General features: G+C 46.0%; 1 protein-coding gene across 3 annotated transcripts in view; it reads left to right on the plus strand.

The window, feature by feature from the left end:
* Window positions 1-25,560, plus strand: part of ACSM3 (acyl-CoA synthetase medium chain family member 3) — a 50,883-nt gene that overhangs the window by 20,754 nt on the left and 4,569 nt on the right. For 2 of the 3 annotated variants that reach the window (XM_079759790.1, XM_079759792.1), the window contains exons 4-9: window positions 2,564-2,771; window positions 16,049-16,192; window positions 16,287-16,443; window positions 17,295-17,374; window positions 21,975-22,098; window positions 23,495-23,575. In XM_079759790.1, the coding sequence (XP_079615916.1) occupies window positions 2,564-2,771; window positions 16,049-16,192; window positions 16,287-16,443; window positions 17,295-17,374; window positions 21,975-22,098; window positions 23,495-23,575 (794 nt within the window). Of the gene's footprint in view, window positions 1-2,563; window positions 2,772-16,048; window positions 16,193-16,286; window positions 16,461-17,294; window positions 17,375-21,974; window positions 22,099-23,494; window positions 23,576-25,560 lie in introns of all 3 variants that reach the window. The other variant, XM_079759791.1, reaches the window with a different exon arrangement.

Below are 25,560 nucleotides of genomic sequence, written 5' to 3' on the forward strand. Positions count from 1 at the left end.
TCCATTGGTTGCCTCCTGCACGAACCCTGACCAGGGACAGGGAACCTGCGACCAAAGTACATGCCCTTGACTGAAATCAAACCCAGGACCCTCCAGTCTGCAGGTCAATGCTCTATCCACTGAGCCAAACTGGCTAGAGCAATATATTCTTTTAAAGATATATGGATTATGTGTTGGCTGACGTTAATTATCTAAAGGTGATGTATTTAAATACTGTGCTTCTTAGTGCAGAATCTCAGAGGGAAGGGGGGTCAAGGGGGGAAGTAATCCACCAAGGACCTTGGATGCATATATGCATGGCCCATGGACACAGACAGTGAGGTGGTGGGGGAGGGGTGGCTTAGAGGTGGTCAATGGGGAACATCCTATATAATAAAGAGGTAATATGCAAATTGACCCTCACACCTCACAAGATGGCTGCCTACGACCAGGCTGGCAGGGGAATTAGTGACCAAACGACTGAACAAGCAGGCTGCGTGGGGCGACCAGGCCAGCAGGGGGGTTAGTGAGGGACGACCAAACGACTGAACAAGCAGGCTGCGTGGTGCGACCAGGCCGGCAGGGGGGTTAGTGAGGGATGACCACATGACTGAACAGCAGGCTGTGTGGGGTGACCAGGCCGGCAGGGGGGTTAGTGAGGGATGACCACATGACTGAACAGCAGGCTGTGTGGGGTGACCAGGCTGGCGGGGGGGAGGGGGGGAGGGCAGTTAGGGGTGACCAGGCCAGCAGGGGGGTTAGTGAGGGATGGCCAAATGACTGAACAAGCAGGCTGCGTGGGGTGACCAGGCTGGCGGGGGGGGGGGGGGGGAAGGGCAGTTAGGGGTGACCAGGCCAGCAGAAGGGGGCAGTTGGGGTGACCAGGCCAGCAGGTGGGAAGATAGGGGAGACCAGGCTGGCAGGGGGGTGCAGTTGGGGGTGACCAGGCTGACAGGGGGACAGTGAGGGGCAACTAGGCTGGTGTGGGGGGGCACTTGGGGGTAACCAGGCTGGCAGGGGAGGCAATAAGGGGTGACCAGGTCGTTGGGGAGGGCAGTCGGTGGCAACCTGGCTGGCAGCAGGGGCAGTTAAGAGCAACCAGGCTGGCAGGGGGGCAGTTCGGGGCGATCAGCCTGGAACGCAAAGGCAGTTGGGGTGACCAGGCAGGCAGGCAGGTGAGTGATTAGGAGCCAGTGGTCCAGGATTGTGAGGGATGTCCGACTGCTGGTTTAGGCCCAATCCCCGGGTTAAATCCCCTGGGGCTTAAACCGGCAGTCAGACAACCTCCAAGGGGTCCCGGATTGGTGAGGGTGCAGGCTGGGCTGAGGGTACCCCCCCCCCATGCACGAATTTCGTGCACTTAGCTTCTAGTATGTAATAAAAAAAGAAGTAAAAATAAATACTGTGCTTCTTCATGATGTGCTGGCTCATCGTTAGTGCCTTCACACCTTGGAAAGTGTCAGGTAGCTACCTATCCCCAGGTGAAACATCGCAAAGGAGTAGCCTTGGAGTTACACCCCATAAGCATCACCTTGTTACAAAGAGAAGGTATTTCACAACCAGGACCCCATCACAAGGCTCTGGTTGCAGTTGCCTGTCCCTTCAGAACTCCACCGGAAGGGCTTAGCCTTTCTGAAGTGGACAGGAGGCAGCATGGAGCCTGGGTCGCCGGGAGGAGTAAGGCATGCGGAGTGCCTTCCTCCCTCTGGGAAGGTCTGGAATCCGAGTGGTGAAGCCTGGGGGTGGCTGTAGGCAGATCAGATATATAAAGGTATAGTCTTGAAAGTCCATTCATCTTTTGAGAAAACAATAGCTAAAATTTGCTCAGCACTATTTAAACTTGTTACACATTTTAATTAATTGAATCCTCAGCAATCCTATAAAGAAGGTAGCACCTATTATTATCCCCATTTTACAGCTGCAGAACTTGGGACTCGTGGAGATGAAGTGGCTTGTCCAAGGCCAGCCTGTCAGTGTCCGGCTCAGGCACTCGGCCTTGCCCTTCACCTGCAGAGCAGTCACAGCAGGCAGCACAGAGCAGGGTGGCGCCTCAGGCCTGCGCTCTGGGAAGGAGCAGGACGGTCCATGCATTCTAAGAGGCACCGGATGAAGTGGCCTCGTGCACAGCTAGCTCGGGAGGCTGCAGGGACCAGTCCTGCATGGCTACCTTCTGCTTTGGTGATGTTGGGCAAGTTATTCAAGTGCTTTAGTGTTTGGAGTTTTGGGGTGAGGATTATAAATGAGTTAAAATATGCAAAAACACTTAGAATAAATAGCACCTGGCACTCAAGCACTCAAAAAGTGATGGGTAATACACTTTTCAATCAAAACCCTCTTCAAGGTGAATGTTATGGTCTTCAGATAGATGATTATCCAGCATTTAACATCCTTTCACGTTAAGCCAAAGCTTTGAGATCCCATGAAAGGCAACAGCAGAGTAATGAAAGGAAGACAAATAGACACCTGCCTGGGGAATGGTGAAGCCATTCTGAGGAATAAAGAATGCATGGAGCTTTCTACACACCCTGACTGACAGGATGGGGGAGCCTTCCCTCTAAACATCGTTTCTCTTCTACTCCTTTAGGTGCAGTTTTAATTCCAGGGACCACTCAGCTGACCCAGAAAGACATCCTCTACAGACTGCAGTCTTCAAAAGCCAAGTGCATTGTCACCCATGACGCTGTCGCCCCAGCAGTAGATGCGGTGGCATCTCAGTGTGAAAACCTGCGCTCCAAGCTCATTGTGTCTCAGAACCCCCGAGAGGGGTGGGGGGATCTCAAGGAGATGATGAAGTGAGTAACCATCATTGTTGTAGAATAGCTTCCCCCAAAGAAAGACAACATTGACAAGATGCTCAGCCCACGAGTCATGTGATCAGAAAAATGACAAAAACTATAGGCAGCCCGGCCAGCGTGGCTCAGTGGTTGAGCATCGACCTATGAACCAGGAGGTCACGGTTCAATTCCCATTTAGGGCACATGCCCGGGTTGTGGGCTCTATCCCCAGTGTGGGGCATGCAGGAGGCAGCCAATCAGTGATTCTCTCTCATCATTGATGTTTCCATCTCTCTTTCCCTCTCCCTTCCTCTCTGAAATCAGTAAGCATATATGAAAAACACACCATAGGCAAAGGGAGCAGCTGGTGATTAGCACTGCGCTGGCGTGCAGCGCTCTGAGGAGGCAGGAGCTTGGCCTGTCTTCATAGTTGGGATTTCCAGGAAGCAGACCCGAGACAGAGATTAGTCGTATTAAGAAGTTTACTAAGAAGTTCTCTTGGGGTCAATACCTGTGAAGAAAGGCAGAGGATGTGGGATTGGGCAAAGGAAGAAACTTATCTGCCGTGAATTCCCAAAAAGCCTCCAGCCGACCCACTGAGGCCTCTAGAGTTTGGATAGCCCCTCCGAGCAGTCCCCAGCTAAAGTAAGAGGCCGGCCTTGCCTTGCCCATGGCCAGTCATGAGATGGGGGCTGTCTCAGAAGGAGGCTGGCCTTGGGCAAGGCAGCTGTCAGAGGGCTCTGATGAAGTCTTCCAAACCCGGCAGCGGGATTTAGCAGGTGCCACAGCGTCAACCACAGAGCTGGGAGCGGCTCCCAGAAACGGAGTACAGCAACACTGCTGCCGGGCGTATAGGACACTCATGGATATAGAACACTCAATGTTCATGAATGCAGTTATGAAACGGAATTATTCTGATGCCCACGCCCTGCGGGGTGGGGGTTGGGGGGCTTCCAGGGGCTCATGCCAGGTGTTGGTTATCTCTCAGCCTCAGGCAGACTGCAAATTCCTTGTCTAGAATGAGCATGCTTTACTCAAGGGTTTGGGAGCATGCTCCAACCTTCTCTAGAACAGCTAACATGTATTGAGTTCTTACCAATGGCCAAGGACTGTTCTAATAAAAATAATGTTATAGTTACAGTATAGCTGCCATGTCTGTGGCTATGGTGCGTGCCAAAACTGTTCCAAGCACTTGAGATATATTAAGTCATTAATCTCACCACCTCAGGGGTAGACACTGTGATTATACAGATGAATAAGGCCAGATGCTAGCATCTGGTGGTGCTGGTTCAAACCTAGGCAGTGTGGCTGCTGAGCCCACACTCCTGTCTGTGATGTTCAAGGGCTCTAGCAGTGAGAGATTGATATGGCAACTCTGCCTCAGGCTTCAAAAGAAACCATATCTGTGATAGGAGTGACAGGCACAGGCTCTAGGTACTACCTATTTTTAAGAAAGATACTAGTAATTATGGAATCAGAGACCAATCACACTTGGTCTAGCTCTGCTAGGCTTTGAAAACAGCTTTCCTGCCCTGGCTGGTGTGGCTCAGTGGATAGAGCATTGGCCTACAGACTGAAGGGTCCTGGGTTCGATTCCAGTCAAGGGCACATGCTCGGGTTGCGGGCTCAATCCCCAGTAGGGGGCGTGCAGGAGGAAGCCGATCAATGATTCTCTCTTATCATTGGTGTTTCTATCTCTCCTTCTCCTATCCTCTCTCTGAAACCAATAAAAATATATTTAAAAACAAAACAACTTTCCTACATTTCTCATGGCCTGGCTGCTCTGATTCATTCAGCCTTGGCCTGGTAAACTCTCTATGCTTCGTAGACGCTGGGTGTGCAGAGCTTGCTTACTCTCAGCTGCCCTAATATCTGACTTACATAATAGCCCAATTATCCTTCAGAACTAAATGCTTTCTTTCTCTTTAACTGGGGTCCTTCCTTCCCTGGATGGGTGCTTAGATCCCCTTAAGTGTTACTGTTTACTGTATTCAGAACCATGTAGATGCTCATGTGGGAAACAGAAAAACAATCCTTTCAGAAGTCAGCAAACAATTCCTACAAAAGGAGTGGAAAGTAAATATTTTAGGCTTTGCAGGCCATGCAGTCCATCTCTGTCACAGCTGCTCACCTCTGCTATTGTAGAATGAGAACAGCCATAGGCAACATGTAAATGAATGGGCATGGCTGTTTGTTCCAATAAAAATTTATTTAAAAAAACAGGAGGTGGGGGGGCAGAAAATGGCGGCGGAATAGACAGACGTGTTCCGAGCCTTGTCCCGAAGCAGAAAGAAGGAACAGCTGAGGGTCGCACGGGGAGTATTTGTTGGTGAGTTGATGGACAGCTATACTCCAGGAGAAGGTGGGGGACTGCTGGACGGGGTTCCCCTGACCTGGCAGCCCCCACTGCTGCTGGGTCCCCTCCCGGAGCTACAGGCTCAGACACGGAGACCGCACCATCTTGAAAGGGAAAGTGGATCTTATCGAAAGCCTGAAAATCCACAACTGCAGCGTCCACTGAACAGCTGCGAGCCCCAGAACACCGGTCCCCAATTGGCACAAACACGCGGATTCAAAGGAGCTCTTCACCACGGAAAGGTCAGATTTCGCCTGGGATATGGTGAGCTCTCTGGTCCTGGCGGGAGAGAGAGACACACGCTTTGCGGGAGCTAGAGGACCTGGGAAGTCTGTGCCTAGAAAAATCCGGGGCTGTTGGGGCTGGCGTGATCCGTGAATGTGGAAGGGGGTGCTCAGCGCTGCTAACAGAAGGGATCTCTAAAAAGCAGCCCATTTTGATCTGACGCGGAGGGACAGCCTAAGAATTTCAAAGGTGTGCCGGCTGCTTTGACTTGCGCGCAGACCCATTGTTCGCACACTTGGGCTTTTTCCTCTTCAAATCCTTGCTTCTGATTACTAAGCCCAATACATAGGATCACCCAGTTGGGGACACCCTGGGAGACTGCAGGGGAAAGTTGTTTTTCTGGAACCTGGGATCAGAGCAGGGAGTGACCATTGGAGAGCCAGCGCTGGGGCAGCCCACTTCCACAAACCGGTATTGAGTGCCACAGGGAAAGAAGGCTAGAGAAGCCATATAGACCCAGAAGTCAATCCAGAAACACTGCCACCCAGGGGCGGAATCAGAAATTGACTCTTCTGTAATCCTATCTAATAATAGACAAGTATGCAAATTGACCATACCTTCGCCACACCCAAAGCCACGCCCACAAGCCACACCCACCATCCAATCAGAGCAAGCATGCAAATTAACCCAAACCAAGATGGCTACAGCCACAGAGAGCAAGGTTTCCTAGGTAACAGAGGAAGCCAAGCTTTCCGCCTGCCCTGGCCAGGCCTAAGCCTCCACTCAAGCTACAAAGTTTCAATTATAGAAGGTAAACAAATTCAAACAAATGACAGAATGGAGCTTGAGAGAGCAGGCCAGGGTTGCCGCTGGCAACGGGAAGCAAAGGTTTCTGCACACCCTGGCCGGGCCCACCCGCTTAAGGCAACAAAGTTTCAATTATAACCCCAACACAAATGGCTACCAGCCTCGGAGGGAGCCCCAGGCTTGGCTCCACTCCAGGCTACAAAGTTTCAATTGTAGAAGGAAAATAAATTCCAGATACCAGGGCCTCCGCTTGCATTGCCAGGGGGCGTGGCCCGCCTGCAAACCACCCCTCGCTCAGGCCACCCCACACCCCAAGGGAACCCCCACCTGATCTGGGACGCCCTTCAGGGCAAACCAGCTGGCCCCCACCCCTGTACCAGGCCTCTATCCTATCTAATAAAAGAGTACTATGCAGATTGATCATCACTGCAACACACAATATAGCTGCCCCCATGTGGTCAAAGATCCTGCCCCCATGTGGACACAAGATGGCCACTACAAGATGGCCAGCAGGAGAGGGCAGTTGGGAGGCACCCAGCCTGCAAGGGAGGGCAGTTGAGAAGGACCAGGCCTGCAAGGGAGGGCAGTTGGAGGTGATCAACCCTGCAGGAGAGGGCAGTTAGGGGTAACCAGGCCAGCAGAGGAGGGAAGTTGAGGGCAAACAGGCTGGCAGCAGAGTGGTTAGGGGGTGATCGGGCTGGCAGGCAGAAGCGGTTAGGGGCAATCAGGAAGGCAGGCAGGCAAGCAGTTGGGAGCCAGCAGTCCTGGATTGTGAGAGGGATATCCGACTGCCCGTTTACGGCAGTCAGACATCCCTCCAGGAGTACCAGATTGGAGAGGGTACAGGCTGGGCTGAGGGACAACCCCCCCCCTCCATGCACGAATTTCGTGCACCGGGCCTCTAGTCAAAAATAAAGGAATATGAGAAATTACGACACCGCCTGCTTAAAAATCAGGACTGGCTTACAACACTGAGGAGCAGTGGAACGCAGGGAACTGCAATACTTTCCAGACTGGGAAACAGGCCTGCCAAACAGAACAATAGAGGAAGTGAATGACCTTCACTACTGCACATTTTATTTTATTTTATATTTTTTTATTTTCATTTTTTGCATCTTTTACTTAAGAAACGAATTTTCTTTTTTCCTCACTTGATTTTACCTTTTTAATTATTACATTTTTATTTTCAATCAGTATTATTACTACTACTATTTTACTTTTTTTTAAAAGTGTCATTTTATTTTCTCTTTATTTTACTTTGGGATTAGTGTTCTACATTCTATTTTCATCTTTCCTTTAGCATCGTTTTACTCTATACCAACTCTACCTTTATGCCATCACTCTCTTCCTAACCTTTCCCCTTTTGGTGTCCTGTTAATCTTACCCCTTTCCTGCTTTAGATTTTCCCTATTCTTTCCGTTTACCCCTTGTTAAAAATTTCACCCTACTTATATATATAATTTCCAATCCCCTGCTCCAAGTCCATACACACTTCTCTCTTCGCTGTCTTAACTATCCAAAAAATTGTTTTTCTCTCTGTCCTTGTGTTGTTGTTTGCTTGAATGTTGATTATATCGAATTTTTAAGCTTTTTTTCTGAGATTGTTTTACTTATTCTTTTTTTTTGCTTGGTTTTATTGTTTGCTTTGTTTTTGTTTGTTTTTAGCTTCTGTTTTTCCTTGCCTCACTTGATATTAGTTGCTGCTGTAGTTTGTATTAATCTACAGGTACTTTTTGCTGGCATTTGCTGGGATTAGTGGTTGTTCTATTGGAGTTTTCTCCCCATATATATAGTTTGTTCTCCTTTTCTTTCTTAGTCTCTTTCTTGTATCTCTTACTTTTTTTCTTTTCCCAATTTCATTTTGGCACTGCTTTTTTTCTCTCTTTCTTTTTCCTCTTCTTCTTTCTCTCCTATCCCCTAATTTGCCATTCTCTGGTGGTCACCTTTATTGGAGGTTATCAATATTGTGAATACATTTCTGTTCAGTGCCTTGTGTGTTATACCTGGTTGTGTTGTATTTTGTGCCTTTAAATCAACACAGGAGAGAGAGAACTACATAACCAGACATCTGGAAAAGAGAGACCATGGGGAGAAAAAGAAACAACCCGCATATGAAAGAAAAGCAGGCATCACTAGAAAAGGAATTAAATGAATTAGAGGCCAGCAACCTATCAGAGAAAGAATTCAGAGAAATGGTCATAAGGTGGCTGAAAATAATGGAAGACAAATTCGACAATATGAGTAAGAACCCAGAGGAAATGAAGAACCAAGAAGAAATGAAAAATGACATCGCTGCTATAAAGAACTCAATAGAAAGCATCAAGAGTAGACTAGAAGAAGCAGAGGACCACATCAGTGAGCTGGTAGAAAAGATGGAAAAAAATACCCAATTAGAGCAGCTTCTAGAAAAAAAATTAAGCAGTAGGAGAGCCTACGGGAACATTGGAACAACACGAAACAAAACAACATCCACATAATAGGGGTTCCAGAAGGAAAGGAAACTGAGCAAGGAATAGAAAACCTGTTTGAAGAAATAATGACAGAAAACTTGCCTGATATAGAGAAGAAAAACCCACACAAATCCAAGAAGCTCACAGAGTCCCAAGCAAAATGAACCCCAAAAGACTGATATCAAGGCACATTATAAATAAACTAGAGGCCCGGTGCACAAAATTTGTGCACAGGGGTGTGTGTCCCTCAGCCCATCCTGAACCCTCTCCAATCTGGGACCCCTTGAGGGATGTCTGACTGCCTGTAGAGGCCCGATCCAGGATCGGGCCTAAACGGGCAGTCAGACATCCCTCTCACAATCCAGGACTGCTGGCTCCCAACTGCTTGCCTGCCTGCCTTCCCGATTGCCCCTAACCACTTCTGCTTGCCAGCCTGATCACCCACTAACCACTCCCCTGCCAGCCTGATTAATGCCTAACTGCTCCCCTGCCAGCCTGTTTGCCCCTAACTGCCCTCCCCTGCAGGCCTGGCCACCTCTAACTGCCCTCCTCTGCAGGCCTGGTCCCCCCCAACTGCTCTCCCCTGCAGGCCTGGGTCCCCCCGCATCTGCCCTTCCCTACAGGACCAGTCATCTCCAACTTCCCTCCTCTGCCAGCCTGGTCACCCCTAACTGCCCTTCCCTACTGACTTGATCGCCCCCAACTACCCTCCCTTGCAGTCCTGGTCCCTCCCAATTGCCCTCCTCTGCTGGCCATCTTGTGGTGGCCATCTTGTGTCCACATTGGGGGCAGCCATCTTTGACCATATGGGGGCAGCCATCTTGTGTGTTATAGTGACAGTCAATTTGCATATTATTCTTTTATTAATTATGATAGAGGTGTGGTGCGTGGGTGGGGGCCAGCTGGTTTGCCCTGAAGGGTGTCCCGGATCAGGGTGGGGGTTCCCTTGGGGCGTGTGGTGGCCTGGGCTAGAGGCGTGTGGTGGTTTGCAGGCCAGCCATGCCACCCGGCGACCCAAGCAGAGGCCCTGGTATCTGGGATTTATTTATCTTCTATAATTGAAACTTTGTAGCCTTGAGTGGAGGCCTGGGCTTGCCAGGGTGTGCGGAAAACTTGACTTCCTCCATTGCCAGGGAAACCCAAGCCTCCTGCTCACTTCATGGCCATAGCCTTCTTGGTTGGTTTAATTTGCATACTCGCTCATGATTGGCTGGTGATTGTAGCGGAGTGATGGTTAATTTGCATATTACTCTTTTATTAGATAGGATGGGCAAACACCAACAACAAAGTAAGAATCTTAAAAGCGGCCAGAGAGAAAGACAGAAAGTTACATACAAAGGAACCCCCATCAGACTAGCAACTGATTTCTCAACAGAAACTCATCAGGCCAGAAGGGAATGGAATGAAATATACAAAGTCATGCAAAGGAAGGGTCTCAATCCAATAATACTGCACCCAGCAAGGCTATCAATCAAAATTGAAAGTGAAATCAGGAGCTTCACAGACAAAAAAGGACTAAGGGAATTTATTACCATCAAACCAGCAATGCAAGAAATGCTAAAGGGTCAGCTGTAAAAAAAAAAAGAAAGAAAGAAAGAAATAGGAAGCGAAGAAGGAACATAGGAGTAAAGAATAAAAATGGCAACAAATAAGTACCTATCAATAATAACTTTAAAAGTAAATAGGTTAAATGCCCCAATCAAAAGACATAGGGTAACGGATTGGATAAGAAAACAAGACCCATATATCTGCTGTCTACAAGAAACCCACGTCAGAAAAAAGATGCACACAGACTGAGGGTGAAGGGATGGAAAATGGTCTTCCAGGCGAATGGAAATGAAAAAAAAGCTGGGGTAGCAATACTTATATCTGACAAATTAGATCTCAAAGTGAAGGACATAACAAGAGATAAGGAGCCGAAACCAGTTTGGCTCAGTGGATAGGGCGTCGGTCTGCGGACTGGAAGGTCCCAGGTTCGATTCCGGTCGAAGGCATGTACATTGGTTGCGGGCACATCCCCCGGTGGGGGGTGTGCAGGAGACAGCTAGTCGATGTCTCTCTCTCATCGATGTTTCTAGCTCTCTATCCCTCTCCCTTCCTCTCTGTGAAAAATCAATAAAATATATTTTTAAGAAAAGAGATAAGGAAAGCCACTTCATAATACTAAAGAGAGCAATCCAACAAGAAGAAATAACTCTGTAAACATATACGCACCCAATACAGGAGCACCCAAATACATTAAAAAAAAAAAACTCCTGGAGGATATCAAGGGAGAGATTGACAGCAATACAATCATAGTAGGAGACTTTAATACCCCACTATCACCATTGGACAAATCCTCTAAACAAAAAATCAGCAAAGAAACATCAGTCCTAAATGACTCACTAGACCAGATGGAATTAATTGACATCTTCAGAACATTTCACCCCAAAGCCACAGAATATACATTCTTCTTAAGTGCACATGGGTCATTTTCAAAGATAGACCATATATTGGGTCACAGGCAAAGTCTCTACAAATTCAAGAAGATAGAAATCATATCAAGCATCTTCTCAGACCACAGTGGCATAAAACTGGAAATCAACTACAATAAAAGCAATCCAAGGAAATCAAACACATGGAGACTAAACAGCATGCTATTAAACAATGACTGGGTTACCAGAGAGATCAAGGAAGAAATAAAAAACATCATGGCAACAAATGACAATGAAAACACAACAATCCAAAATCTATGGGACACAGTGAAAGCAGTCTTGAGAGGGAAGTTAATTGCTCTACAAGCCAACTGCAAAAAACAAGAAACAATGGTAATAAATTTCCTAACCCTACAACTCAAAGAGTTAGAAAGAGAGCAACAAGAAAAGCCCAGTGTAAGCAGAAGGAAGGACATAATAAAGATCAGAGCAGAGATAAATGACATATAGACCAAAGAAACAATACAAAATATCAACAAAACCAAGAGCTGGTTCTTTGAAAGGATAAACAAGATTGATGAACCTCCTGCCAGGCTCGCCAAGAAGCAAAGAGAGAGGACCCAAATAAACAAAATCAGAAATGAAAGAGATGAAATAACAACAGACCCCACCAAAATACAAAGGATTGTTAAAAAATACTATAGACATCTCTGTTCCAACAAACTGTACAATCTGGAGAAAATGGACATATTCCTAGAAAAATATAACCTTCCAAAACTCAATCAGGAAGAATCTAAACAGCTCAACAGGCCAGTAACTATGGAAGAAATTGAAGCAGTCATCAAAAATCTAGCAAACAAAAGCCCAGGGCCAGACGGCTTCACAGGGGAGTTTTACCAAACATTCAAGGAAGAACTAAAACCTATCCTCCTCAGACTATTCCAAAAAATTCAAGAGGAAGGAACACTTCCAAGCTCCTTCTATGAAGCCAGCATCACCCTAATACCAAAACCAGATAAAGACAACACAATGAAAGAGTATTACAGGCCAATATTACCTCATGAACATAGATACCAAAATCCTCAACAAAATTCTAGCAAATAGGATACAGCAGTACATCAGAAAGATCATACAACATGACCAAGTAGGATTTATCCCAGGAATGCAAGGATGGTACAATATCCACAAATCAATAAACGTGATACATCACATAAACAAATTGAGAAATAAAAATCGCATAGTCATATCAGTTGATGCAGAAAAAGCATTTGACAAAATCCAACACCTTTTCTTGATAAAAACCCTCAACAAGGTGGGAATAGAAGGATCATACCTCAACATAATAAAAGCTATATTAGTTGTTGTAGTTTGGCTATCTACAGCATCCTGACTTGCGTTACAGACTTCACAGTGTACTTGAGGGTGACAGTTTAATAAAAGTCTCAGTACTGGAAGATCAGTGTGGGAAGGTAACCCACAGCTAACATCATACTCAATGGGCAAAAACTAAAAGCATTTCCCCTAAAAAACAGGAATAAGACAGGGATGCCCACTCTCACCACTCCTGTTTGACATAGTACTGGAAGTATTAGCCATTGCAATTAGACAAGAAGAAGAAATAAAAGGCATCCAAATTGGAAAAGAAGAAGTAAAGCTGTCCTTATTTGCAGATGACATGATATTGTACATAAAAAACCCGAAAGACTCCATCAAAAAAATAATAGACTTAATAAATGAATTCGGCAATGTAGCCGGATACAAAATTAATGCCAAGAAATCTATGGCATTTCTATACACCAATAGTGAACTTACAGAAAGAGAGACTGAAAAAGTAATCCCATTTACCATCACACCAAAAAAATTAACCTTTTGCACTCGGATGTCGAGTGTGACTCGACACGGTTAGCATTAGAATAAAGGAATCAAGAAAAAAGCAAGCGAGTGCAAAGGGTTAAGATACCTAGGAATAAACTTAACTAAGGAGGTAAAAGACCTATATGCAGAAAACTACAGGACACTGAAAAAAGAGATAGAGGAAGATGTAAACAGATGGAAGAACATACCATGTTCATTGATTGGTAGAATTAACATCATTAAAATGTCCATACTACCCAAAGCAATCTATAGATTCAATGCACTCCCCATTAAAATACCAATGGCATAATATTTAACAGACCTAGAAAGAACTCTCCAAAAATTCATCTGAAATAAAAAAAGACCCTGAATAGCCACAGCAATCCTGAGAAAGAAGAATAAAGTAGGAGGGATCTCAATACCAGATTTCAAGCTGTATTACAAAGCCACTGTTCTCAAAACAGCCTGGTACTGGCACAAGAACAGACATATAGATCAATGGAACAGAATAGAGAATTCAGATATCGACCCAAACCACTATGCTCAATTAATATTTGACAAATGAGGCATTAACATACAATGGAGTCAAGACAGTCTCTTCAATAAATGGTATTGGGAAAGTAGGACAGATACATGTAAAAAAAAATGAAACTTGATCACCAACTTATACCATACACAAAAATAAACTCAAAATGGATACAGGACTTAAACATAAGACAGGAAACCATAAAAATACTAGAGGAATCCACAGGCAGCAAAATCTCAGACATATGCCGAAAGAACTTCTTCACTGATACTGCTCCTAGGGCAATGGAAGCTAAAGAGAAAATAAACAAATGGGACTACATCAAAATAAAAAGCTGTTTCACAGAAAAAGAAACCATCAACAAAACAACAAGAAATCCCACTCTATGGGAGAACATATTTGCAAATGTTATCACTGATAAAGGTTTAATCTCCAACATCTACAAGCATCTTATACAACTTAATAAAAGGAAGATAAATGATCCAATAAAAAAATGGGCAATGGACCTAAATAGAATCTTTTAGAAAGAAGACAGAAGGAAGGCCAAAAGACACATGAAAACATGTTCAAGGTCACTAATTATCCGAGAGATGCAAATCAAAACAACAATGCAGTACCATCTCACACCTGTCAGAATGGCTATCATCAACAAATCAACAAACAAGTGTTGGCGAGGATGCAGAGAAAAAGGAACCCTCGTGCACTGCTGGTGGGAATGCAGACTGCTGCAGCCACTGTGGAGAACAGTATGGAGTTTCCTCAAAAAACTGAAAATGGAACTCCCATTTGACCCAGTAATCCCACTCCTAGGAATATATCCTAAGAAACTAGAAACACCAATCAGAAAGGATATATGCACCCCTATGTTCATACCAGCACAATTTACAATAGCAATGATTTGGAAACAGCCTAGGTGCCCGTCAGCAGATGACTGGATCAGAAAACTGTGGAACATCTACACAATGGAATACTATGCTGCCATAAAAGAGAAGGAATTCTTACCATTTGCAGCAACCTGGATGGAATTGGAGAACATTATGCTAAGTGAAATAAGCCAGTCAATGAAGGAAAAATACCACATGATCTCACTCATTTGTGGATAATAAAAAACATTATAAACTGATAAACAAAAAGATATAGACGCAGTAAAGCATCAAACAGACTGTCAAATTACAGGGGGAAGGTTAGGGAGAGGTGGGGGAGATAAGAGATTAACCAAAGGACTTACATGCCTGCATATAAGAATAACCAATGGATGCAAAACATTGGGGGGTGAGGGCATGTATGGCAGTGGGGTGGGAGGGGGCAATGGTAAGATATGTACACATATAATACTTTAATAAAATAAACAAACAAACAAACAAACAAACAGGAGGTGGGCCTGATTTGATCTATGGACTGTAGTTTAGCGACCCCAGCTTTATATACTACCAAAGGCCTGATGCACAAAATTCGTGCAAGAGTAGGCCTTCCTTCCCCCAGCTATCGGCCCCAGCTTCCCTCTGGCACCTGGGACCCGGGCTTCCTTCTGGCTGCTGGCAGGCAACCAGGACCTGGGCTTCCCTCGCAGCCCCAGCTTCGTCTGGAAGGTCATCCGGTCTAATTAGTATATTACATTTTTAATATTATAGACTAGAGGCCCGGTGCACAAAATTCATGCATGGGGGAGGGGTACCTCAGCCCAGCCTGCACCCTCTCCAATCCGGGACCCCTCTGGGGATGTCTGACTGCTGGTGCAGGATCAGGCCTAAACCTGCAGTCAGACATCTCTCACAATCCGGGACCGCTGGCTCCTAACCACTCACTTACCAGCTGGCCTGATCCCTCTAACTCAGTGGTTCTCAACCTTTCTAAGGCCGCGACCCTTTAATACAGTTCCTCATGTTGTGGTGACCCCCAACCATAAAATTATTTTCGTTGCTACTTCATCACTGTAATTTTGCTACTGTTATGAATTGTAATGTAAATATCTGTGTTTTCCGATGGTCTTAGGCGACCCTGCTAGCAGTTCTCAACCTGTGGGTCGCCTAAGACCATCAGGACAGCGGGGGGGGGGGGGGCAGTTGGGGCGAGCACGCTGTCACAGGGGGCAGTTGTAGGTGATCAGGCTGGTGGAGGGGAGCAGTTGAGGGCGAGCAAGCCGGCAGGCAGAGTGGTTAGGGGCAGTCAGGTAGGCAGGCAGGTGAGTGGTTAGGAGCCAGCAGTCCCGGATTGAGAGAGGGATGTCCTACTGCTGGTTTAGGCCTGATCCCTGTAAACCAGCAGTAGGACATCCTTCAAGGGGTCCCAGATTGGAGAGGGTGCAGGCCGGGCTGAGGGACATACACACCCCCCGTGCATGAATTTCGGGCACCATAATACAATAAAAGGCTATGAAACTGGCCTTTATAAATGGGCTATCGATGGGAGTTAATCTGATTCTAGAAAGCACCTGAGGAGATGGAGAGGGAGATGGCATTCACCTTGAATTCAATCCAAATCACTAGGGCCTGACCAAAGGGGAACACCGGCGGTCCGAGTGGATGGTTTCTCAGATCCTTTTCTGTGCCGACAGTGTCCGGCGGTGTTTAATGTGCAGAATCACTGCAGTTCTTCTGCCCCCACATGCCAGGAACAACCACACATGTTTAACATGCACATTCACCATTGCTCTTCTTTCCTAGATGTGCCACTGACAACCACACGTGTGTGGAGACAAGACACGATGAGACCATGGCCATTTACTTCACCAGCGGAACAAGTGGATCTCCTAAAATGACTGCACACACCCACAGCAGTTACGGTTTAGGATTATCTGTAAATGGAAGGTAGCCTCACAGAACTGCAGCTGGAGGTGTCCACAACTGCAAAGGTGACGGCTCACTTACTGGTCTTTTGGATTTGTTTTCCCACATGGGTCAGGTTCTGGCTGGATTTGACACCTTCGGATGTGATGTGGAACACCTCCGACACAGGCTGGGCCAAGTCTGCATGGAGCAGCGTGTTTTCGCCATGGATCCAGGGAGCGTGTGTATTTGCACATCGTTTGCCACAGTTTGAGCCAACTTCCATCTTGCAAGTAAGCAGACCCAAGAGGTCAGTGTTTAGAAATGCGTTAGCAGTGCTGCCGACAGGACTGCGCACACGCGCTTGCAGAAATCAGAGCACAATGTGATTTAAGGAATTTCACATCTAGAAAGTAAAAAACCTGAACAGATAAGCTGAGGAAAGGTGTGAGTGCATTTATGTTAGAACTAGAGGCCTGGTGCACGAAATTGGTGCACAGGATGGGAGGGGGTCCCTCAACCCGGCCTGCCCCCTCTCACAGTCCAGGAGCCCTCAGGGGATGTCCTCTTCTGTGGGAGATGACCAGGAAGTTCAGAGGAAGGCGCTGCCACCATCACCCTGCTGCTGCTGTCACTGCCAGCTTGGCCCTTGCTTCTTAGCGCTGGCCCCGACCCCTGCACACTGGTGGGTGGGGGGCAATCTGGGGCCAGGCCGGCTGGGGGAGGGGCTGGGGAGGTTGAGGCACAGCAGGTTGCACCCCGTCCAGCCTCTGCGGAGGCATGGCGCCTGGACCGGCCCACACTGCTGCCTCTGTGGCTGCCTCTGTGGAAGGGCAGCACTGGGACCGTGCTGCGGCGCTGCCTTCTCGCCGCCTCTGCAAAAGGGGCCATGACGCTAGACTGGCAGCACTGGATTGGCCCGCCCCTCCCACTCGAGCGCCGGACCTGCCCACCTCTCCCACGTGGTGCCGGCCCTAGGCCCTTGCAGCCACTGTGGCTTTTCCTGATGGACGTCCGGAAGACATCCACCCTAATTAGCATATTACCCTTTTATTAGTATAGATAATCACTGTGCCTCCCATAGACACTTAGGCACTTATTAAAGTTGTAGTAAGACCAAGAGTTTACTTCTTACACATTGCAGACGCTCTCCAAGTTTCCCATCACAGTCTTCTGTTCAGTGCCAACTGTATACCGAATGCTTGTGCAAAATGCTATGACCAGGTAAGAAAGGTTGGTAAAGAGGCACATCATGGGGAAAGAGGAGAGAAAGAGGAAGGTCTAAAATAAAAGATCTTTCTGCCTAAACACATAATGCCAGACTCGTAGGTATGGGATTTAGCAATCTCTTCTCCTCTCCATCCTCTTACTCCTCTGTGATAATAATTACCACGTCCCGGGCAGGGTCAGCCATGTACATGGCCCTGAGAGCCCAGGGGACAAGGATTGTCCTCCGACCGGGGACAGTAAAGAAGCACCCCGACTTGGAACCCTGTTCCAGCAAACAGGGAACAGCATGGATGTATTTTACTCTGGTCCTGATTCCATTTGACAAGATGAATTGGTAACTGTTTTTTTAAATTTAATAAATCTTTATTGTTCAGATTATTACAATTGTTTCTCCTTTTTCCCCCCATAGCTCCCCTCCACCCAGTTCCCACCCCACCCTCTGCCCTTATCTCCCCCCCACTGTCCTCATCCATAGGTGTACGATTTTTGTCCAGTCTCTTCCTGCACCCCTCATACCCCTTTCCCCCTGATAATTATCAATCCACTCCCTTTCTTTGCCCCTGATTCTATTATATTCACCAGTTTATTCTGTTCCTCAGATTTTTAATTTACTTGATTTTTACATTCACTTGTTGATAGATATGTATTTGTTGTTCATAATTTTTATCTTTACTTTTTTCTTCTTCCTCTTAAAGAATACCTTTCAGCATTTCATATACTTCTGGTTTGGCAGTGATGAACTCCTTTAGCTTTTTCTTATCTGTGAAGCTCTTTATCTGACCTTCAATTCTGAATGATAACTTTGCTGGGTAGAGTAATCTTGGTTGCAGGTTCTTGATATTCATCACTTTGAATATTTCTTGCCACTCCCGTCTGGCCTGCATAGTTTCTGTTGAGAAATCAGCTGACAATCGTATAGGTGTTCCCTTGTCGGTATTACCTGTTTTTCTCTTGCTGCTTTCAAGATTCTCTCTTTGTCTTTTGCTCTTGGCATTTTAATTATGATGTGTCTTGGTGTGGTCCTCTTTGGATTCCTTTTGTTTGGGGTTCTGTGCGCTTCCTGGACTTGTAAGTCTATTTCTTTCACCAGGTGGGGGAAGTTTTCTGTCATTATTTCTTCAAATAGGTTTTCAGTATCTTGCTCTCTCTCTTCTTCTGGCACCCCCATAATTCTGATGTTGGTACGCTTGAAGTTGTCCCAGAGGTTTCTTACACTATCTTCAACTTTTTGAATTCTTTTTTCTTTTTGCTTTTCCGGTTGAGTGTTTTTTGCTTCTTTGTATTTCAAATCTTTGACTTGATTCTTGCGTTCCTCTAGTCTGCTGTTGGGTGTCTGTATAATATTTTTTATTTCAGTCAGTGTATGTTTAATTTCTAGTTGGTCCTTTTTCATATCCTTGAGGGTCTCGCTAAATTTATCAGCCTTTTCTAGGAAATTCTTGAAAAACCTTATAACCGTGGTTTTGAATTCTATATCCAGTCGTTTTGTTTTCCTCCATTTCTTTTGTTTGTGATCTGTTTCTTTGTCTCCACATTTTCACTGCTTCCCTGAGTTGGTAGGGTAGCTTTGTGTGCTAGGTGTCCTATATGGCCCAGTGTGTCAGCCTCCCCAGTTACCTGAGGTGGACACTCTTGGTGCACCCCTTTGTGGACTGTGTGTACAGCCTTGTTGTAGTTAAGTCTTGATTGTTGTTGGTATCACTGGGAGGAATTGACCTCCAGGCCAATTTGCTGTGAGGATCAGCTGTGTCTATGCCAGGAGAACTTCTGTGATGGAGACAGCCATATGAAACAAGACTTGCAAAATTGCAAAAGCCTCTGTGCTCAGCTTGGATGGGGCAGAGTCTCAGGGCTGAGCAGACAGTCTTGGCTTCCCGTCAGCCTTACCCTTGCGTGCGTGCCTCCAGACCTCTGCCTTTTGCGGCTCCCCTGAGTTTCCGCCTGACAGTCCAGATTCCCCCTGTAAGAGCATGGGTCCCCAGGGGCTCGCCCGGAACTGGGGTTCAGTGCAGTCAGGAGCTTCCGACTCCCTTCTGGTAGGGAAAGCCAGCGGCAACCTCTGCAGTCAGTCTTCTCTGCACGCATTTGCGCATGCGTGTGCCTCCAGACCCCTGCCCACCGCAGCTCCCCCGAGTCTTCGAGTCTCAGTGTGCCTTTCTCTCTACCTGACAATCCAGACTCCCCCCGTATGAGCCTGGGTCCACGGGGTTTCGCCCAGAACTGGGGTTCAGTGCAATCGGGAGCTTCCTTCTCCCTCCCGCCAGAGAAAGCCAGCCAGGCACTCAGCTGCCCTTCTTCTCTGCACGCGTGTCTCTGTACCTCAGCCCTTTGCAGCTCCTCTGATTCTCCGCGTGCTTTCCTCTTTCCTTCTAGTTGTAGAATTTCCACTCAGCCAGCTTTCCTGTGGTTCTGGATGATGTCCGTTCTGTCTTTTAGTTGTAGTTTTGAAATTGTTGTGCGAGGCAGCAGTTTAGGTGCTTACCTATGACGCCATCTTGGTTTCTCCAGGCTGGTAACTATTTTTAATTGATTTTATTTAAATGTGACTAGAAAAGTTCACATAACATAAAATTCAGTATATATGTATATATATATATATACATATATACTGAATTTTGTTATGTGAACTTTTCTAGTCACATTTAAATAAAATATATATATATGGCTAATATGCAAAGGCTCCTCTCGGAGTTCAACCGGGAGACTGGGAGTTCAATCACTATGACATGCGCTGACCACCAGGGGGCAGCGTGGAATGAAGGAAGGCCCTGGCTGGTAGCCAGAAGGCCCCAATCGTCCTTGGTTGCTGGCAAGGCCTAGGGACCCTGCCTGGGCACAAATTTCGTGCTCCAGGCCTCTAGTAGGTATATAAGAATCTATATTGAAATTCTTTCTCCAAACCTTGTCCTCAGTCTCATTTCTCCTTCTCCCTGAAATCCATGCGTACACAAACCAGCAGGCATATGTTCTTCCCCTCTTTATAAATATAAATGGAAATATAATATGCACACAGTGCTGCACCTTTCCCCCTAACAATACATCCTAAAACTGTGCTGTCCAAAGTAGTGACAGCTAGCCACATGTAAGTCTTTAAAATTTGATTTTAAATTAAAAATTCAGTTCCAGACTAAAATTATATTGTAGTGCATGTTTTAAGACTAAGAGAGTAAATCTTAAAAGTTCTTATCACAAACAAAAATAATCTTGTAACTATGTAGGATGACCGATATTAATTAATCTATTGTGGTGCTCATTTCACAATATCCTATCTAATAATAGAGTAACAAGTAAATTACCATCACTCCGCTACGCCCACGATTGGGCGGCGGGAGGCTGGGGGGCGGGACTCGGGGTGGCCTATCCGGCCATTGAGAGGCACGGATCCACTGCCACTGAGGGGGGCTACCCTGCTGTTGAGAGGTGCAGGGGGCAGGACTCCCGCCCCCTTTGCCTCTCAATGGCCAGATCCACAGCCGCTGAGGGGGCCTGCCGTGGACACCCAGTTGCGCCTCTCAACGGCAGGGTAGCCAGGTGTCCGCAGCAGCCCCCCTCAGGGGCCGTTGAGAGGCGCAGGGGGCGGGAGTCCCGCCCCCTGTGCCTCTCAACAGCAGGGTAGCCCCCCTCAGCGGCTGCAGACCATCAAAAGTGGGGGAGCTGGGTGCCTGTCTGCTCTGGCACCAGCGGACAGGCACCTAGCTCCATCGCGAAAAGCGAAAGCGTGTAGGGGACCCTACACGTGCATGATTCAATCATGCACTGGGCCTCTAGTATACAAATATCGAATCATTATGTTGTACACCTGAAACTAATTTAATGTTATATGCCAATTATACTTAAAAATAAAATTCAGTTCCTCAGTTGTACTAATCATGGTTCAAGTGCTCAGTAGCTACACTGAGCTAGAGGACACTAAGTGGATAGCAAAGATGAGAGAAATTTCCATGGAACAGAAAGCTCTATTGGACAGCACCATCCAGGAATGTCCTTGTTCTTTTTTTACAGCTGTATACTATTCATTGTATAAATATTTCATATTCAATTTCAGACAACTAGAAAACTTTTAATCCTGATTTAACATATTAGTTAAATATTACCATGTGTGATATCTTCCCTAAGAATTTTTTTGAAATAAATCATGCTTCCCATCCCCCAAATAAAAGGGAGAAAAAAAGAAAAACTGGTGTGTGGGGAGTCACTTTATGATGTTAGAATGGTTTATTTTGTATTGGAGAGGGGAGTTAAGAACTAAAAACAATGGTGTGATCTCACTCATATGTGGGATATAATGATCAACATAATCTGATGAATAAGAATCAATCCAGAGACAAATGGCAGGGGATGGGGGGTGGTTAGAGAGCATCCAAAGGACTTGTATGCATGCATATTAGCAAAACCAATGGACACAGACACTGGAGAATGGCTGGGGCGGGGGGTGGGGGGTGGTCAATTGGGGGGAAAAGGAGACATATGTAAAACTTTAGACAATAAATAAATAAAACACAATTAATGTTGACTTTTCATTATAAATAATCTTAATTTCTATTTCTTCCCATTTTTCCTCCTAAATTTAATCCGTGACCTGTCTTCTGAGAAGCTTTAAGTTCAAAAGCTTAAAACACTGTGTGAGTGCTGGGGAACCCATGAGCCCTGAAGTGATTGAGCAGTGGAGAAGCAGGACGGGGCTGGAGATCTACGAAGGATATGGGCAGACTGAGACGGTACAGCCCTCCCTGGGCAGACAGGGCTGGATCCCATGTAGTCCGATGCATAGAAACCAAAGGTTCATTATCTACCTAGGGTTGTGTGAGGGCTAGGGGGGAATGCAGTGGTCAGAGCAGTTTTTAAAAAGCTTGAGGAAAGCTAGTTATTAAAAAAGCCCTGTAACAGACATGCCGGGGCTGACCAGCAGACCCTGAGTGACGGATGAATGATTACTCTGACACATGTTTCTGTGAAAGAGAGAGCTAAGGGGCTGCCTGGCTAGAGGGACCAGACAGCCCCATTCACCTGCTTCTTCAGGCTTTTATTGTAACAGCAGTTTGAGATAAGGTTTAACTTTCGGATATAATTAGTAGGGTAAGTAATCTTGGGAGGACACATGTGTCTGCAGTGTCCTTTAAGCAAGGACACCTATGATTAAGCAAAAAGATTCCGGTAAACACCTGAGGGTCTGCACATGCGCAGACGTGTTTGGAAAGGCCAAGGAATAATAGGGGCAGTTGCCTTCAGCCAACTCCCCTAGGTCAGAATTCCGAGAAACAGGGGTGGCCGCCTTCCGCCAACTCCCCTTTTTGGAATTTCCTCCTTACAAACTTTCCAACCAAGTCTCCTGTGCTCCCTCACAGACACAGTTGGTTAAATAGCCTAACATTACAACCTGGAGCTGTGTAATAGAAATAGCCATTCATTAAGAAAAACTGCTATACAACTGATCAAGGTAAACGCATTAAAATATTTTTAAATGAAAAAAATTACTAGAGTTATAAAATGATTTCCCCATATATAACAGGGAACTTACTTAGTCAAGATTGCCTCAAAATTGAAGATGTTGAGTTGCTTATTACTGAAAACATTACGAGTTTGCTGGACAACATCATGACAAGCATACTCTAAAAGGGTCATCTAAAGAGCTTGTAGAAATAGTAATAAGAAATTCTCAAGAAAATGAAAAAATAATAACAGAAGTGGTAATTATGTAGGGAAGGGAGTAAGATGGAACAGATAAGAGAAAAGCTGAAAGAATGTTTTCAAATTGTATCTTTTTACAATGCATCAACTTATAAACCATAAGAATGTAGTATCTGGTCAACAATGAAAATACCAAAAATAAAGTTGGCAAATTTATTAAATAGGAACAGCATAAGCATCATGCTAATATGAGTAAAATGTTTTCATAAATATGGATATTTTAGTAATTATAAATTTATCCAGTGTTATAACTTTATTATACATACTTTACTTAGTGTCCATCTCTGTACTTCATGAGATAGACATGAGAGCAGATAATCTGTTTTATTTTGAACCTGATTCCTACTAAGTTCTCAAAAATATGGTGGATAAATGAGTAAGTTTGATGTTACTGGTAACGTTACTTTATCCCTTCTTCCTGACTAGGTGCTGATCTGTGGACATTTTAAGGGAATGAAGATTAAGCCCGGCTCAATGGGAAAGCCTTCGCCTGCTTTTGACGTTAAGGTCTGTGCAGACAGCTTCAGGAGGAGACTGAACAGCCCGCCGTTTCCCCCACTTTTCCCTCCCCTACACTCCCAGTTTGGGTGGTGATTTCATGCTATCTTAACTTCCATGGAAAGATGGGAATGGACGAGAAATGTCACTTTGTTGGTCTCCATTTTCTTTCTGTTCCAATTTTAGTACATGTGCTGCTGAAGCACCCCAGTTTTTTAAAAAGCAATTCTAAGCGTTTTCTAAATATTAGCCCATTTAATTTCCAGAAGCCCATGAGAGACAGAGCACTATTAGAACCACTTACAGATGAGGCCCTGAGATGGTACAGAATGTTCCCGAGGTCAGACAGTAGCTGCTGGTGCTGGGACTCAGCCCCAAGCCACCTAGTCCCGTCTGTGCTCGGCACAGCTCCTGGCGGGAGGGTGAGGTGCCCGGAGAGGCACGTGGGCAGGAGCGGCTGCAGCATGCTCCCTCTAACCTCTGCCATCTCCACCTCTTACCCCTGAGTGGCATCCTGTATCCCACCAGCGCCCTTGTACAGGTTAGAACTGTTCCTAAATCAACCCAGCCGAAGCTAGGGACAGCGAAGGAACTTGCACTGCTACGTAAAAGAAAACCGGAGCAGCAAGAACGCAACGCGGGTGAACTGACAGAGCTCAGGCCAAACCTAACGAGGGCTGTAGATTCCACCAATGCTTCCCAAGCTTATTTGATCAGAAGAATCACATGGCACTCGCTGAAAATACTCATTTTCCAGCCCCTTCCCTGGAGAGTCAGTGGATTTAGGGTGGGAGCCTGAAAATTGTGTTTGAAACCAGCACCCAGGTAGTTCTCGCGATCAGGGAAGTTTGAGAAAGGGCAGATGACATTGATTGCTGCCATCACTGTTTCTGTAAACCCGGTGCTGGGCCCTCTCCTCCCCTCTAACTGGGCTGTGGGAACCTTGTCTGAGATGGGACTGCCCAGCGGCTCAGGTCTGGCTGCTGTTCCTGTGGGAGTCTGGTGAGCTGGTCCCTAGCTAGACAGCCGCACCCACACTCTGGTATGTGGGTATGTGTCCAACCAGCTGGACATCAAGTCCCTGCAACTTCAAAGCCCGAAGCTCCTAATCTTGTTTAACATCTTGGGACCCTTGAACTATGAGGAATGTGACTCTCCAGAGACAGAGCATTTTATCTTTTCCCGTCATTAAAGAGCCTTTGCAGCTCCTAAAATGTCTCCTCCCCATCAGTAATTCCTGATTCCTGGAATCAAATATTTCTTTAGATGACTGGGTGGGAATTCGTATGTTTTTATTTACAAGAACTTAATGGTAAGATTTTACATTTAGAATTCCTTTGCCTTTCAAGTTTCTCACTGAGGACATAAGCCCTCTTCCCTCTGGAAAGTGCCAGCTAAGAATTATGTCCTCCTTTTCCACACAAGCCAAGCCACATCTCAGGCTTCACGGTTCTCGGTGGATGAATATAAAGGCCGTCGAGTGTTCATATTTGGAAACAGCTGAAGTCATTTAGAGCAAAATCTGGTACATAAGATAAGCAATCAATCTGGGAAATGCTAATTTGGATTTTTAAAATCTGAACTGGCCCTGTCTGGGTGGCTCACTTGGTTGGGGCTTCATCCCCTTTACCAGAAAGTTGTGGTTTGATCCCAGGTTGGGGCTTATATGGGAGTCAATCAATCAATGTTTCTCTCTCACATCAATGTTTCTCTCTCTTGTTCTATCTCTCTCTCCTTCCCTCCCCCCCTCTAAAACATCCTTGGGTGAGAGTCCAAAAAAACACTGGAGAGATCCCAGAGTGTAGATGCAAGGGCAGGGTCTGACCTGAATGCTGAGCTCTGATTCCGCTCAGTCACGCACTGTTACTTAAACTTCTGCACCTCAGTTTCCTCATGTGTAAAATGAGCTTAACTATAGTTCTAACCAAGCAGGACTATTGTAAGGACTAAAGAAAATAAGACATCTGCAGTTCATAAAGCACTCGGATTTAGTA

This window comes from Cnephaeus nilssonii, assembly GCF_951640355.1.
Source record: "Cnephaeus nilssonii genome assembly, chromosome: 2".
NCBI lineage: Eukaryota > Metazoa > Chordata > Mammalia > Chiroptera > Vespertilionidae > Cnephaeus > Cnephaeus nilssonii.